The 16302-nt window shown below is 42.3% G+C and overlaps 1 protein-coding gene and 1 long non-coding RNA gene across 4 annotated transcripts; both read right to left on the bottom strand.

The window, feature by feature from the left end:
* Positions 1-4362: 4362 nt before the first annotated feature.
* LOC129863282 (phospholipase A2, minor isoenzyme-like) lies at positions 4363-6420 on the bottom strand. The gene is made up of 4 exons (XM_055935173.1): positions 6393-6420; positions 5318-5471; positions 4943-5076; positions 4363-4781 (listed from the first exon to the last, which is right to left on the bottom strand). The coding sequence occupies exons 1-4, from the start codon at positions 6418-6420 to the stop codon at positions 4663-4665; spliced, it is 435 nt and encodes a 144-aa protein (XP_055791148.1). The 3' UTR covers positions 4363-4662.
* Positions 6421-11420: 5000 nt separating this feature from the next.
* On the bottom strand, positions 11421-15950 carry LOC129864058 (uncharacterized). 3 transcript variants are annotated; one of them, XR_008761045.1, is made up of 4 exons: positions 14276-15950; positions 13198-13726; positions 12483-12811; positions 11421-12322 (listed from the first exon to the last, which is right to left on the bottom strand). It is a non-coding gene; the product is annotated as an uncharacterized LOC129864058 (long non-coding RNA). The 3 variants fall into 3 exon arrangements; XR_008761044.1 differs by having other exon boundaries at positions 12483-13312; positions 13421-13726; XR_008761043.1 differs by having other exon boundaries at positions 12483-13726.
* Positions 15951-16302: the final 352 nt, after the last annotated feature.

Raw genomic sequence — 16302 nt, 5'->3', positions numbered from 1 at the left:
TAGACAGGCCCACTAGGCCTTAAAATGGCATGGCCAAAATGCCTGATGACCAGTCCGCCCCTGTAGCCTAAACATGCCATTAGCAGCAGTAGTTTTGACTACTAGTATTATGCAAAATAACATTGGCCCATCCTCTTGGCCTATTTTTTTGCCAGTCTTATGCAATAAATCCTTGTCTATGCCTACTGATATAAAGTTATAAAGGTAAAATAGGCCTACTCATCATATCTCTCTGTATTGTTATTAATAAAATGTAGACCTAGCCTATGTTGGATGAAGGTGCATTGCGCTCAGCAGGCAACGATGTTGATGATAAACTTACAATAACAGTATTGATTAACCTAATGCCTGGAAACGTCTTGCCTGTTGATCACGTCTTGCCTATTGATCAGTCACAGTGGCTGCTCTGATTGACAGGAGAAACGGTTCACGCGAAAGCTGAGGGCAAGAGTAATATCTTTATTAAATAGCTCATCAATTTCTCGATAGAGAAATCATTAGCGTGGAGTGTCGAAAGGGGGTGATACATTTAGAATGGAAACAAGTGGGCGTTGATTTTCCGATACTTTCTCAGTGTTTCTCTTTTCTTATGTTTTGCAGATGGACTTCATCGAATTTGGAGTGAATTTTCCGTAAATATTCTATTTGCCTGATAACTTTATTTTCACTAATTACTTCCGCATGATTTTGCATTGGTTGTTCACTTTTAAAATGATCAACTGACGCACCCTGTCAATTGCAACCTTGTTCGGTGGCACTGGCCACATGCCACTCTGACCCGGGGTCATAAAGCTGAATTCCGTGGAAATTCACTGGCTTTTTATGATGCCTCACAGGTCATTTTGTACGACTGACCACACCTATCTCTAAATGTCTATGAGGGTTAGGTTACAGCCATTCCCAGGCCCCGTTATGGCACAGTATCACCACCCCTTGCCTCCTCCAGTGTCCCCCTAATGGCCAAGGAGCGAAGGAACCAGCCTAAAGAGCCCCATGTACCCTGATTTCTAACACCACTCAGAGGCCTTTATCAGCCAGAGTTGGGGGCGACTGGAGAACTCTGTCCCTTTCTGGTAGAGGGAACCGGCCCTAATCTGGTCAGCAAATGAGACAACTTTGCCAATATGATTCTGGCTGCCTGAACTTGGCAAAGGAGCTGGACAAACTCTTGCCAAGAATATGTGCAATGTTAAAACCTGTTTTAATTTTAATAGAGGAAGTGCATCACTAAATGTAATTGACTCAACTGAAATGGAATTGAACCCGTCTGATGGTAGAGGTTTGGAAGACTACTACGTTTGCCTTTGTAGTGGCCCTTAATTCTACTGCTCAACTGGACCCAACTAAAATGTGAAATAGATTTGCACTACTCGTGTACTTTTCATAGAATACAGTCCTGTGCTACCCTCAACGTATTCCAGATCACTCGGGGGAGTTTCCTAAGCACCAAGATCATAATTTTATCTTATAAAATTCTTAGAACTAAGGCTGCGTTTAGAGGCAGCCCAACTGTGAAATTGTTTCATTAATTGGTCTTTAGAACGATCACGTCAGATATTTTCAAATCCAGTCTTTTTCAGAGCTGATCTGATTGGTCAAAAAAACAATTATTGGAAAAAAGAGAATTGGGCTGCCTGTTTAAATGCAGCCTATGACGCTTCTTAAACTCTTCACAGAGTTAGTTTTCAGGTGTTTATTAGTACTGCTTGCACACAAAGGCCCTTCCAAGAAGAGTGTCATGCAGACTTCAACTTCAGCCACCATAACTAGCCTTTGAACAAATGAATATGTGCCTTGAGTTATTAAACATAAAAAAATAATATTGTCTTCACTCTCATTATTCTGAAACTGCATGCCTAGCAACTGACAAATCATACCACCACCTACTGTATATAGTTATCACAAGCCCTCTAACGTGACTAGTTCGTATACAAAGGGAAAAACTAATTTGAGGCTAATTAATGTCAAATTTGTGTGGAATCATTAACCTTCTGTCTGACTCTACAATTAATGGAATAGTCTTTTTGTGAAAACTAAGCAAATGTTTTGTGCTATATGCACCAAGTCTTGAACTAAAAAGACCCTGAACAGATTCTACCCACAAGCCATAAGACTGCAAAAACAGTTAGTCCGGTAGCTATTTGGTTAACCATTTAACTATTTGCATTGACTCTTTGTGCACAATTTTTTTGGACTCATCACATATGCTACTGCTACTAATTACGATCTGTTACTGTATGTGCATGTAACTAGGAATAAAGTATCTACCTCAATTACTTCGTACCCCTGCACATCGACTCGGCACTGACACAAAACATTGCAGGTGTACCCCTTGTATATAGTCATGTTATTGTTACTCATTGGGTATCTTTTATTACGTTTTTTACTTTTCTATTATTGCTCTATTTTCTTTCTCTCTGCATTATTGGGAAGTGCCTGTAAGTAAGCCTTTCACTGCTAGTCCAAATCAAATTGTATTGGTCACATACACATATTTAGCAGGTGTAGTGAAATGCGTGTGTTCCTAGCTCCAACCTGTTGTTTGTGAAGCATGTGACTTAAAATTTGATTTGACTGATTTTATTTTATAGATATGCTGTTTGTCAACGTTTCTGATTCTAAGGGCTTGTTCTTCTGCTCAAAATGGTACGCAGCATCATCTGGATGTGTGTGCAACAAAAGTTCAACATTCCTCTTCTGCTACCATTTATGTCAAGTCGTCTACGCATACAATTTGATGCATACGTTCGATTAATCCAACGTATGAACCACACAGAATGCACAGCCTCTGCAACGGAATGCTGCAAGGCAAACGCAGCGTTCCATTGGAAATGAATGTACTTGTGGTGAACCAAAACACAATGGCGCTGTAAGTGTGATCGAGGCGTAAGGCTCATATTTCCCTGGGTGTCTTCCTATCAGCTACATAATGCATTCCTAACAGCCTGTGTCAGTAGAGGATGTTCTGAGTGGAGGAGTTATACACACACACACAGACATGCCTCCCTGACTGGCACGCCCACCTGTCTTCTTGACAGTACTCATGTAATGCTCTAGACTCTAGAGCCTCAAGCAACATGAACATCAACTTACTTGGGCGGTAGGCACAGCAATCGTTTGGTAACCATGGCAGCATCAGAGCCTGTGTTTACATGCAAGGTTGGAGGTCACCGTGTTGGGAATAAAGAGTGATGTGGTGACAAAGTGTTAGTCTGCCTTTCACTTGACCTCTCTCTCTAACTCACACCCTTTCTCTCTATGACTATAATGTCCTGGGACTGAAGCTTTTGTGAATAGTTCCAGGTAGTAGAATGAAGTCAGCCTGAAACTATTGTGTGTCTGTACACTGTTCTCACATTGTATGGTCATCTTGAAAGGTAATGCCATGTGTCATGACACCTCCCCCCAAAATGTAATCATGAAAGTTCTCGGTTTCCTTTTATCTGCAAATATGACTCAAAAGCCAGCATGGCATGTGTCAGTTCTGGCAGACATGTTCAGAAATTAGTTCCAACCCCACAATATAACAGCATGTCCTGTTCAAAAGCACCGAAACACCATATATTACCCAGAAATGATGCCGACTTAAAATGTATGTACTTGTGTAAAGCTCTTCCAGTGAAGTGCTAGTCGTGGGCTATTAAGTGCAGGCAAGTCATTTGCAGGCAACCCAGTTGCTTCTCAGTGCCGTTCTGTAAGCTCCACTGTTGCATTTAGTGTTGTCCCACCTTAATGCTACTGACATTCCTGTCCCCCCCTTATTGCTAGCACTCTTCACTGTGGTGACAACAGGAGGAAGAGGGGGAACGGCTCTTTTTTGTCTGTGAGTTCTGAACAGCAGTACACCTGAGATGGTTGCAGGGCATCTGGGATGGCCTGAGCAGATGATCAGAGAACTGGCCTGGCAGGTGTACAAACATTTTGTGCCTATTCCTCTCAAAGTGCAGGACTTGTCACTAGTAGGAAATATGAAGACATTGTTTCACTCCACTGGTAGTTTGGGCTGAATGTTGCCCTGTAGAGCAAAGTTTCCCAAACTTGGTCCTGGAGACCCCCCTTGACGCACATTTTAGTTGTTGCCCTAGCACTACACAGCTGATTCAAATAACCAACTTGTCATCAAGCTTTGATTATTTGAATCAGGTGTGTAGTGCTAAGGCAAAGAACTAAATGTGCACCCAGGTTGGGCCCCAGGACCGAGTTTGGAAAACTCTGCTGTCGAGAACAATATTTGGGCCCTTCTTGAATTATAATCTCCTTGCCTGCCTCTTTCTTTACTTCTATAGAGTGACCAGTTCTCAAAATAGAGAGAGATTCAGTGACACTGTTGTGAGTTTCTCAATCTGTTTATTCAGTTTCATCTGTTACTCAGTTTATCTTCCACACCGTCTAAAAGATAAATAAATCCCAGAGTAAAACTGGATGTGATTCATAGAGTGACTGGCATGTAGGTCACAACCAGATATAGGAAACGAGACAGTGAACATCAACCGGTGACAAACAGATAGATTCAACTCAAAATGCATTGCATGAGTCACGACTTGAAAATGTGAGATGGGGAAAGCAATTCAACAAGTCATACATTGCACTGAAATAACTATCTGAACAATGTTGTGTGGTGATTCTGAGTCTATACAGAAAAAGCAGGTTCCTCTGTGAACCTTACTGGCAACTGCTACTGGGAAAGTGCTCGTGCTCAGGGTTCCAGGGGCTCCTGGCGAAACAGTCCGCAGCCTTCCTGTCACACTCGCAGATGAACATCTCACAGGCGTCATTGTTGCCTGAGGTTGTGAGAGAAAGAACGATAAGGAGGGTATAGTAAGAGAATAAAATGGAAAGAGCAAGGTAACGTGTACTGTGGGCAGCACTGTATGTAATGTAGTATAAAGCTAATCATTGTGGTGTAAGAAGTGAGGGGAAGGGACTCTTTGGAGCTACTCACTCTTGCAAGTGACCTTTCTGAGGTTCTCGTCACAGTCGTAGGCACAGGATTCAGTGTAAGGGTTGTCAATGATGGGCCAACATTCATCATGCTGCATGGCATCAGAGTAGCACCGGTCATGGACCTCACAGCACCTGTAGGATGACACCATAGAACACACCAACTCTGAGACAAACTCATACCTACACACACTGGCAAAACTTTGGCCAGAACTTTGGAGGCAGCAATAAGCAACAAAGAACCCAAACTTTCAAGCAAAACATAAATTGATGTCAAGTCAACATAGATTCATTAGGGGTTGGGATAGTGTGTAGACTGTAGTGGTTTTAGCCCTATTGACATATAACCCTTGTCCCTTGACCCTTAACCCCTGACCTGTCCAGTTCGTCCACAGGGGTACCAGAGCCTCCCTTGCCACAGTAGCAGCCGTAGTCCGCATAGTCAAGGATGGGCCAGCTATCAGGCATAGTGCAGAGGATCATGTTTCTGAACTGCCACAGGGCCCTGTAGTTAAGGTTAGTTGCCTGGGCTGTAAGAAAAGTTTGAGTTTATTGATTCTTGCTCACATAAAACTGAAGAAATACAGAATTTTCACAGGCTAATAAAAAATTGCTAGAAAATAAATACACTTAAAAGCATAAATGGCATACATAGAATACAAGACACTTAAAACATTCCTGGGAAAATAAGCAAAGATGGAAACTGATTGCTAAATTATAAAGACTGAGCCAGATCAGATGAGTACGCTAATCCTGCGTTTAGACGAGGGACACAAAAACTGTCCTACCAGTCAGCATTGCGGGATAAGAACGCAAGAAAGCAAGCCTGCACGACAGCACAGATAGAACAATGAGACAGACATTTCACCGGATGTACAAATGTGAAGCAAGTACTTGGCGTTTCCACTCACTATCAAATATGGTAGTGAGAGGAAGCCCAGTGGCCGGCAGTGGGAGAAGCTAGATTTTGGCAGACATTCTGCAAATTTTCTCATTATTGAATCATTTGATCTCAATATAGTTTTCTGTTCTCAAAACGAAAATATTTTACGAACAGATTGGACTAAGTTTTGTAGACTTTACCCGTGTCAAAGTTTTTTTAAATGGCGTTGTTTAGAGGAATGCCAAGGTGAATTGAGTTATTGCACACACGCACTTCAGAGTCGGTGTTCCCTAACGGAAATATGCAAATGTAGGCTAGAACGCGCCAATAGGATCTACTAGCTCTTGCATGGCTCTGCCCACCTTGCTTGTTCTGCCGACTATGACTATTTGTTCCTGTTTGAAACGATAGGCTGTGGTTTGTCTTGGTTTGTTATAAAAAATATTTGACAACAATATGCGTTGCTATAGTGATTTCAGTAAACAATCAGTGCAAATCAACATCTGCAAGAAAACAACGATACGGCAAAAATTGTAATAATCTAAATCTGGCGGCAAATCCTGTATACCGTAGCGGCTGACAGCATTCACCTCCATTTTGTCATTGAAAACAATGACATCCGGTTTGCCGTTTACCTCGTTCCATGTAAACTCAGCATACTATTAGTCAAATCTGTGTATGTAAAGATACGTACAAATCTGTTAACAATTGATCCCTTTTTAGTTGACGACATATTCACGAATATTGGATTATGCTAACGAGTATGAAGATGGAGACCTATCCATGACAAAATGCAATTGAAACTATTGCAGGTAAATTTGCCCGATTTATAATTCGATTGTATAAAGCTGCGACTCACCAACAGAGGCCCAAAGCAACAAGGAATACTGCTTGGAGGGAGTCCATGTTGCCAGCCAATGACAAGTGAATGTATGGACCTAAACCTCTGCATTGAGGTCTATTTATATTACCTGTAACTCAGCGACCTTGAGGCTCTTTCCCAGACAAACCTGGGGTCTCTCATATCTGTGCAAGTACAGAATACATGGGAGCACTTGCAGCGGCACATGGAAAGTCCCACGTTCTGGTGCTCTGGTGTATTGGATTTCATGTACATTAAATAAAGTTGGTGTTCCATTACATGTAACTTTCTTATGTCATTAATGTATGTTATGACTAATCATAGGAAAATGTGCATTCTGAAATTGTGTTGACATTGAGACAGATTAGTGCACAAATATGACTTTCTTGGACACGTTATACAGTAGGCATTCCCAGAATATGTGCAGTGTGTGTGATATTCCATGGAGTTGTGTATACAGTATAGTGACAATAGAAAATATGTGCTTCCATGTTTTATTAAGGCCACATAATTGTGTATATAGCCAGGTCCAAAATTATTGGCAAAAACACTACATGACCAAAAGTATGTGGACACCTGCTTGTCGAACATCTCATTGATAAATCATTAATATGGAGTTGGTCCCCCCTTTTCTGCTATAACAGCCTCCACTCTTGTGGGAAGACTTTCCACTAGAAGTTAGAACATTGCTGCAGGAACTTGCTTCCATTTAGCCACAAGAGCATTAGTGAGGTCAGGCACTGATGTTCAGCGATTAGACCTGGATCACAGATCTCTGGGGCTTTGTCATGCTGAAACAGGAAAGGGCATTCCCTAAACTGTTGCCACAAAGTTGAAAACAGCCCCAGACCATTATTCCTCCTCCACCAAACTTTGCAGTTGGGACTATGCATTGGGGTAGGTAGCGTTCTCCTGGTACCCGTCAAACCCAGATTTGTCCGTTCAACTGCCAGATAGTGAAGCAGGGCAGAAATTGTCCGACATTGTAAATAATAATTTGTTCTTAAATGACTTGCGTAGTTAAATAGATGTTAAATAACCCCCAAAAAATGCTATATTTGTCTTCTCAAAAAGATAGGGGTCAAAATAATTGGCACACTTGTTTTCAATAACTTTCAATAGTTATTGCGAGGATAATGGCACAGAGCTTTTTTCTAATATGTTTTATGAGATTGGAGAACACATAGGGAAAGGGAAAGGGGGATACCTAGTCAGTTGTCCAACTGAATGTACACAACTGTTCAAAAGTTTGGGGACACTTTGAAATGTCCATTAAAATGACGTCAAATTGATCAGAAATATGGCGTAGACATTGTTAATGTTGTAAATGACTATTGTAGCTGGAAACAGCAGATTTAATGGAATATCTACATAGGCGTAGAGGCCCATTATCAGTTAACATCACTCCTGTGTTCCAATGTCACGTTGATCATTAGAAAACCCTTTTGCAATTATGTTAGCACAGTTAAAAACTGTTGTTCTCATTAAAGAAGCAATAAAACTGGCCTTTAGACTAGTTGAGTATCTGGAGAATCAGGATTTGTGGGTTCGACTACAGGCTCAAAATGGCCAGAAACAAATAACTTTCTTCTAAAACTCATCAGTCTATTCTTGTTCTGAGAAATTAAGGCTATTCCATGCGAGAAATTGCCAAGTAACTGAAGACCTCTTACAACGCTGTGTACTACTCCTTTCACAGAACAGTGAAAACTGGCTCTATCCAGAATAGAAAGAGTGGGAGGCCCCGGTGCACAACTGAGCAAGAGGACAAGTAACTCTAGTTTGAGAAACAGACACCTCAAGTCCTCAACTGGCAGCTTCATTAAATAGTACCCGCAAAACACCAGTCTCAACGTCAACAGTGAAGAGGCGACTCCGCGATGCTGGCCTTCTAGGCAGAGTTCCAAAGAAAAAGCCATATCTCAGACTGGCCAATATAAAGAAGAGATTAAGATGGGAAAAAGAACAGACACTGGACAGACGAACTTTGCCTAGAAGGCCAGCATCCTGGAGTCGCCTCTTCACTGTTGACGTTGAGACTGGTCAGACAGATTACCAGGACGTGTGCTCTGGGCATGTGCTGACCAACTGGCAGGTGTCTTCACTGACATTTTCAACATGTCCCTGATTGAGTCTAATACCAACATGTTTCAAGCAGACCATAGTCCCTGTGCCCAAGAAGACTAAGGCAACCTGCCTAAATTACTACAAACCCGTAGCACTCACGTCTATAGTCATAAAGTGCTTTGAAAGAATGGTAATGGCTCACATCAACACCATTATCCCAGAAACCCTAGACCCACTCCAATTTGCATACCGCCTAAACGGATCCAAAGATGATGCAATCTTTATTGCACTCCACACTGCCCTTTCCCACCTGGACAAAAGGTACACCTAAGTGAGACTGCTGGTCATTGACCACAGCTCAGCGTTCAACAACAAAGTACCCTCAAAGCTCATCACTAAGCTAAGGATCCTGGGACTAAACATCTCCCTCTGCAACTGGATCCTGGACTTCCTGACGGGCCGCCCCCATGTGAGGGTAGGTAGCAACACATCTGCCACGCTGATCCTCAACACTGGAGCCCCTCAGGGGTGTGCGCTCAGTCCCCTCCTGTACTCCCTGTTCACCCACGACTGCGTGGCCAGGCACGACTCCAACACCATCATTAAGTTTGCAGACGACACAAGTGGTAGGCCTGATCACCGACAAGGACGAAAAAGCCTATAGGGAGGAGGTCAGAGACCTGGCCGTGTGGTGCCAGGACAACGACCTCTCCCTCAACATAACCAAGACTAAGGAGATGATTGTGGACTGTAGGAAAAGCAGGACCGAGCACGTCCCCGTTCTCATCGACGCGGCTGTAGTGGAGCAGGTTGAGAACTTCAAGTTCCTTGACATCCACATCACCAACAAACTAGAATGGTCCAAACACACCAAGACAGTCGTGAAGAGAACACGACAAAGGATCCATAGGGCTGTGCATCAACATGTAACCTATCACTTGAACGAATACTAGCATAACACTTAAATAGATTAACAATACTGTTGAAATCAAACAAACAGAGGGGAGGAATAAATTCTGATTGGATCCCCCATATGTGACACTCAAATTGATAGGGGCTATCAATTCAAGGCTATGCCTATCTACGAGCGTTATTACCTATATATACTGCTAAACTCTTTTAGAGATATTTCAGAAGACAGATAACACAATCAGAATGCTATAACATGAATTATCTTTATTGGGATAGAAATCTGTCACAAAGAAAGAAATGTACACAACATGGTCCATTTTTTATTTTACCTTTTCTTATAAAATAACAAATTCTTATTTTCAAATGACAGCCTAGGAACAGTGGGTTAAATGCCTTGTTCAGGGGCAAAATTACAGATTTTGACCTTGTCAGTTCGGGAATTCGATCTTGCAACCTTTCAGTTCCTTGTCCAATGCTCTAACTACTAGACATTTAGAGCTTCATTAAAGCCATTTAGCAGAGGCTCTTATCCAAAGAAACTTACAGGAGCAATTAGGGTTACAGTGGCTCCTTGGTCTTCATAGTGCCCCTTGCTTGGTGGTGTTGCAAACTCTGGGCCTTTCAGAACAGGTGTGTATATATACTGAGATCATGTGACAGATCATGTGACACTTAGATTGCACACAGGTGGACTTAATGTGACTTCTGAAGGTAATTGGTTGCACCAGCTCTTATTTAGGGGCTTCTTAGCAAAGGGGGTAAATACATATGCACCCACCTCTTTTTCAGTTTTATATTTAAAAAAATAAAGAAATTTAAATAAGTTATTTATTTCATTTCACTTCCCCAATTTCGACTATCTTGTGTATGTCCATTACATGAAAAACAAATAAAAATCAATTTAAATTACAGGTTGTAATGCTACAAAATAGTTAAAATGCCAAGGGGGCTGAATAGACTGACAGATTTTTCACCTAGTCAGCTCCAGGATTCAAACCAGCAACTTGTTGGTTACTAGCCCAATGCTCTTAACCGCTAGTTTACCTGCCACCATCTCCCAACTCTACTAGTCTGCCACTCCTCTGAGTTCATCCCTTGGATTCACATGTGGGGGAGCTGTTTTGACCATATAGTAATTTAGAAAATATACACAGCACTATCTAATGGAAGAGAATCCTGTTCATCTACTTAACTTACAATTATTTAAATAAAACATTTGCACTGACACGCAAACTGATATAGCTGGTGAAGCATAATGATAACATAAAAAGACTGGCAAACTGTCCAAATGGCAAGTAACCGGCTGAAGAGCAAAGCACAATGAAAGGTGGAAAAAAATCCATGATTATCATTACTGTACAGCAACACTGGGGCTTCCATCCTTGATCCAATACTGTAACACTATGTTCTACAACTTCCTGGTTGTCTGATGATGGGACTTCATGTCATCAGGCAAAAGGAGTATCTTTACAGGCCACAACCCTTAGGTATTATCAGTCAGAATCGCCCACCACCCCACAAAACTCCTCTATCCTTCCTATGCAAAGCTAGTGCTCCTATGTCTATAACAACATTTTACATTTAAGTCATTCATCAAACAGTCAGCAATCATTAAACAAGAGGAAAGGCAGACTGAGGAAGATTTTGGAAATAGAAATCATTCTGAACTGAGATACAGTGCCAGTCAAAAGTTTAGACACATCAACTCATTCAAGGGTTTTTCTTTATTTGGACTATTTTCTACATTATCGAATAATAGTGAAGACATCAAAACTATGAGATAACACATATGGAATCATGTAGTAACCAAAAAAGTGTTTTGTTTGAGAATATTCAAAGTAGCCACCTTTTGCCTTGATGACAGCTTTGCACACTCTTGGCATTCTCTCAATCAGCTTGTTGTGCCTTGTTAAATGTTAATTTGTGGAATTTCTTTCTTTCTTAATGCGTTTGAGCCAATCAGTTGCGTTGTGACAAGGTAGGGGTGGTATACACAAAATGCACAAAATGTCAAGAACTTTGAAAGCATATTCAAGTGCAGTCGCAAAAACCCATCAAGCGCTATGATGAAACTGGCTCTCATGAGGACCGCCACAGGAAAAGAAGACCCAGAGTTAACTCTACTGCAGAGGATAAGTTCATTAGAGTTACCAGCCTCAGAAAATGCAGCCCAAATAAATGCTTCACAGAGTTCAAGTAACAGACACCACTCAACATCAACTGTTCAGAGGAGACTGCATGAATTAAGCCTTCATGGTCAAATTGCTGCAAATTATTTGAAAGAATCTCAAATATAAAATATATTTTGATTTGTTCGACACTTTTTGGTTACCACATGATTCCATATGTGTTATTTCATAGTTTATGTCTTCACTATTAATCTAAAATGTAGAATATAGTAAAAATAAAGAAAACCCCTTGAATGAGTAGGTGTGCCCAAACTTTTGACTGGTACTGTATATACAGGTACAACGGTGTAGGCTGTGCTGTGTGAAGCAGTGGTGTCTGTGGTGGGAAGGCAGAGGCTGAGAAGCCACAGGCCTCTGGTCAGACAGGCTTATACAGCCACAGGCCTCTGGTCAGACAGGCTTATACATCAGGGTGGTGACATACTTCTTCTTGTAGCGATGAGTCGCACTAAGCACCATCACACCATCCTGAGAGGAGAGAGAAATATACAACTCCATTAGCACATACTTGACATTTCCCTTTACTTCTAGAAAAGCAACTCTTCTGGGATTCATTCTGTTCCATCTTGCAGACTTTGAATCAATCTACTAATGCTTCATGGCTTTGATTTCATCTTTCTGGTCTTACCTTAATGGACAGGGAGTAAAGGTGATTGAGCATGACATGGTTGGGTTCTGGAAGCAATGCAGGGTCACACTGATGAGGGAAAGCGAAAACATCTTACTCCAGTGCATGCACATTACTGTCAATGACATGAACAGCTCTATCATGTCTTCATCGTTGATATTCCTATGAGGCTTTGGATTCAGTTGTTGTCATCTTGTACTCAGAGATTCCTGTGTGCTTGTTTAGGATGACCTGTAGCAGGTGAAGTGACAGAATGGGCAGAGACTTATCCTTCCTGCTTGGGAATGTAGGATCCTGATGGTACGGCCCGGGAGGGGAGCTGGACAGGTCTAACTCACAAACAGATGGTACATACAATGCGAGATTGAACATCAAGTTTATAGTTTATATTTTGCATCAAGTCTAGTTAATATTTTGCTATTACCAGTTACCATCTAACTTTCTAGCATCATGGAGACATTTTCCAATACAGTAGCTTAACTTGGTTACACTCATTAGTGTTATGTGGAGCCTGTACTTAGAGAGTTGGGCCAACTTTTAGAATGTTGTACTAATTCTAGACATTCAGTTACATAGCATGAAATATTAATGGGGTGCTAACATGGCTGCCATAGAATGTTACAGATGCATCATTAACGCAGAAAGCTCAATGGCCCAACTCTCTTAATACACGGCTCTGGTGTTACGCATGGGTAAACAGGTTGTGGACACTGACCTGATATATCAGAGCACTTCTGTGAGTCCACCATAACTGCATCAAACACCTCAAAGTCAGTCTTCTTCACTTGGATGACGTTGTTGACTGTGCCTAGCTGGTTGGTTACAACAGGCTGGGGGACCACAAAATCAGCAATCTAACAGTGGACTCAAACTATTTTTCATCCATATAGGCGTGAATGACTAAGTAAACATTCCGTCCACATAGAACTTATGCTTACTGTCAGTGTGTTCGATCTTTCAGTCACAACAACTTTGTGGCGATTGTGGATCTGCCTGAAGGGGAGCATCAGTATAAGTGCATATACACACTCACAAATTGCACCATAGGCAGGTCAACAATAATGTTATGAGTAGGATGCCCTTCCCAGGGCTGCTAACCCACCTCCTGGTTGGGGGAATCTCCAGACAGAGAGACCTCCTTTCCAGTTCCAGTCCAGCGGAAAACAGTGGGGCGGTCCAGTGTGCCCTTTATGATCCTCCAGGTTCTGACGCCATGCAAGGTACTCCTCTTTCTCTAGGGGAGCCTAGGAGACCAGGGAAGATGGAGAGATGAGTCTCTATGTGTGTGAGACAGGAAGAGGGAGAGATGAGTCTCTGTATGTGAGACAGGAAGTGTCACAGGAACGACGCTGGAGAGGCGAAGCAGGTACGAGGAGTCAAACATTTAATAGGGAACGGGCATAGAACTAGACAGGAACAGCGTCAGCAAATGGGTAACGAAGACATAACAATCAATGCAGCAGCGGGGAACAGAGCTGGGGAACTGACAAATATAGGGAAGGTAAAAAACAGGTGATTAAGTGAGTCCAGGTGAATCCACTATCGCTGATGAGTGTGACGAGGGAAGTCAGGTGTGCGTAATTGATGATGGCAGGAGTGCATGATACAGGGCAGCCTGGCGCCCTCGAGCGCCAGGGGGGAAGAGCGGGAGCAGGTATGACAGGAAGAGGGAGATACGAGTCTCTTTGTATGTGAGACGGGAAGAGATGAGTCTCTGTATGTGAGACGGGAAGAGGGAGAGATGTGTTTTGTGAATGTGAAAGTCACATTGACAGAGGCTTACGTAAACCAACCTTGATATCCTATTCATGGAACATATCAGAATCCTCAGGAATGTCCATGAAAATTTTGAGCATGTCGCCCTCCTTGGAGCGGCTGTCCCACCTGTTCCCATACCAGTGTTGGTGTTCCCCATGGTCCCATTTGTGTTACTGAGCCAAAATCACTGTGGAAAAGGTTGGGAAATTGTTTAAACCAAATGGGACAACTGTCTCAGAAAAACCCATTAAGGGGCATTATGGACAGAGAATGTGGGCCCACATGACATCCAAAGACTATGCATAATGTTAGCTAGCTAGCTACAGTGCCGTGAAAAAGTATTTGCCCCTTTCTGGTTTTCTCTATATTTGCCTGTTTTTCACACTGAATGTTATCAGATATTCAAACATAACCTAATATTAGATAAAGGAAACCTAAGGAAACAAATAACACGTGCATACGTATTTCATTTATTTAATTAGCCAAGTTATAAAATACCCAATACCCCAGTGTAAAAAAGTAATAACTGGTTGCGCCACCTTTAGCTGCAATGACTGCAACCAAACGCTTTCTTGTAGTTGTTGATCAGTCTCTCACATCGCTGTGAAGTAATTTTGGCCCACTCTTCCATGCAGAACTGCTTTAACTCAGAGACATTTGTGGGTCTTCGCACATGAACTCTTCGTTTCAGGTACTGCTACATCTCAATTGGGTTTAGGTCTGGACTTTGACTAGGCCATTCCAAAAAGTTTATATTTGCTGCTTTTCAGCCATTCTGATGTAAAATTGCTTGTGTTTTTTGGATCACTCTCTTGCTGCATGGTTGCCTATAAATGGTCAGTGAAACGCCCCTAATTAATATTCATCCATACTGACTGCATGACGACAATGACGGCAAATCCCGACAGAAAGGCTAAAAAACGAAATTTCACCCAGTGTGAAATGGAAGTTCTTGTATGGGAGGTTGAAGCAAGAAAAAATATATTGTTTGGTGGACACGGTGTGGGCATTACAAATGCCAAAAAGGCATTAGAGTGGCAGCATGTAGCGGACGCTGTGAATGCTGCTGGCTCAGAAGGTCAGACCCTCTCAGAAATAAAAACATAAAAGTGGAGGCCAAAAGGCGCATAGCCTTACACAGACAAAGTGTTTGTGCCACGGGCGGGGGAAAGGGGACACCGGACCTCAACCCACTTGATGAGCAACTTGCAGGTATTATAGGGGAATCCCTCCTGAGTGGAGTAGTGACAGGAGGTGGAGGGGGACACAGACATGCAAGATGCACCGGATGATCCAGGTATGTAATTAGTATTCCCTCTTTTGAAAAGAGTAAACCAAATGCATTCATGTTGTGTTTAAACATGCATTTACAGAAACAATTGTGACATTTTCTATTGTTTTTAGTCGCTGCGTGTTCCAGCGGGGTCGGTGGTGCTGCAGCACAACCCTCCAGCGCCCGTGTCCTCACAGATGCAGTCCTGCAAACGCAAAGAGACACCATCAACGCTATTAACGAGGTTACCAAGGAGTTGCAGTGGGGCAGGCACGGCTTGGTTTCTGCAGGTGCTTCTCTGTAAAGCTGGGCCCACTACAGCACAGAGATCCAAGAGAACAGCTCTTGATAATCGGAACCGGTTCATAAGCCACTCATCATCATTGGACAGAAAATCTTGCTGGTCTCTGAAAATCCGCTCTGAATTCTTCCATTCGCCAAATCTTCCAACAGTGCCAAAGCAGCCATTGTGTGTCATTACGCATTGTAATTGTATGCCTTTTTATACCCACCCATTTGATTGTCAAAGCTACCCAATTGCATAACACCTTCAGGTGTGGTAATTACCTTGATTGTAACTGACAATGACAGGGCCATTATCACATTGACAGTTCTGCGCAACAAACATATGATAACAATATATGAAACTGTGCACTCGTATTTGTACATGTCGGTAGGGATGAAGTGACTATGCATAGATAATAAACAGCGAGTAGCAGCAGTGTACAAAACAAATGGAGGAAGGGGGGGCGGGGGGGGATTAGCTACTCAATGTAATAGTCCGGTGGC

This window comes from Salvelinus fontinalis, chromosome 10 (genome assembly GCF_029448725.1).
Source record: "Salvelinus fontinalis isolate EN_2023a chromosome 10, ASM2944872v1, whole genome shotgun sequence".
In the NCBI taxonomy this organism is placed as follows: Eukaryota; Metazoa; Chordata; class Actinopteri; order Salmoniformes; family Salmonidae; genus Salvelinus; species Salvelinus fontinalis.
Note: the sequence above shows the minus strand (reverse complement) of the source record. Positions and strands in the feature narration are given on the sequence as shown.

What these genes read in the sequence shown, in the direction of transcription:
- LOC129863282 (XM_055935173.1), bottom strand. Translation starts at nt 6,420, where the DNA reads ATGGAGGTGAATGCTGTCAGCCGCTACG. An exon ending in GAATGCTGTCAGCCGCTACG is followed by an intron (nt 5,472 to 6,392) that starts GTATACAGGATT and finishes CTTTTCTTACAG; the next exon opens with CCCAGGCAACTAACCTTAAC. An exon ending in CAGAAAGGTCACTTGCAAGA is followed by an intron (nt 4,782 to 4,942) that starts GTGAGTAGCTCC and finishes TCACAACCTCAG; the next exon opens with GCAACAATGACGCCTGTGAG.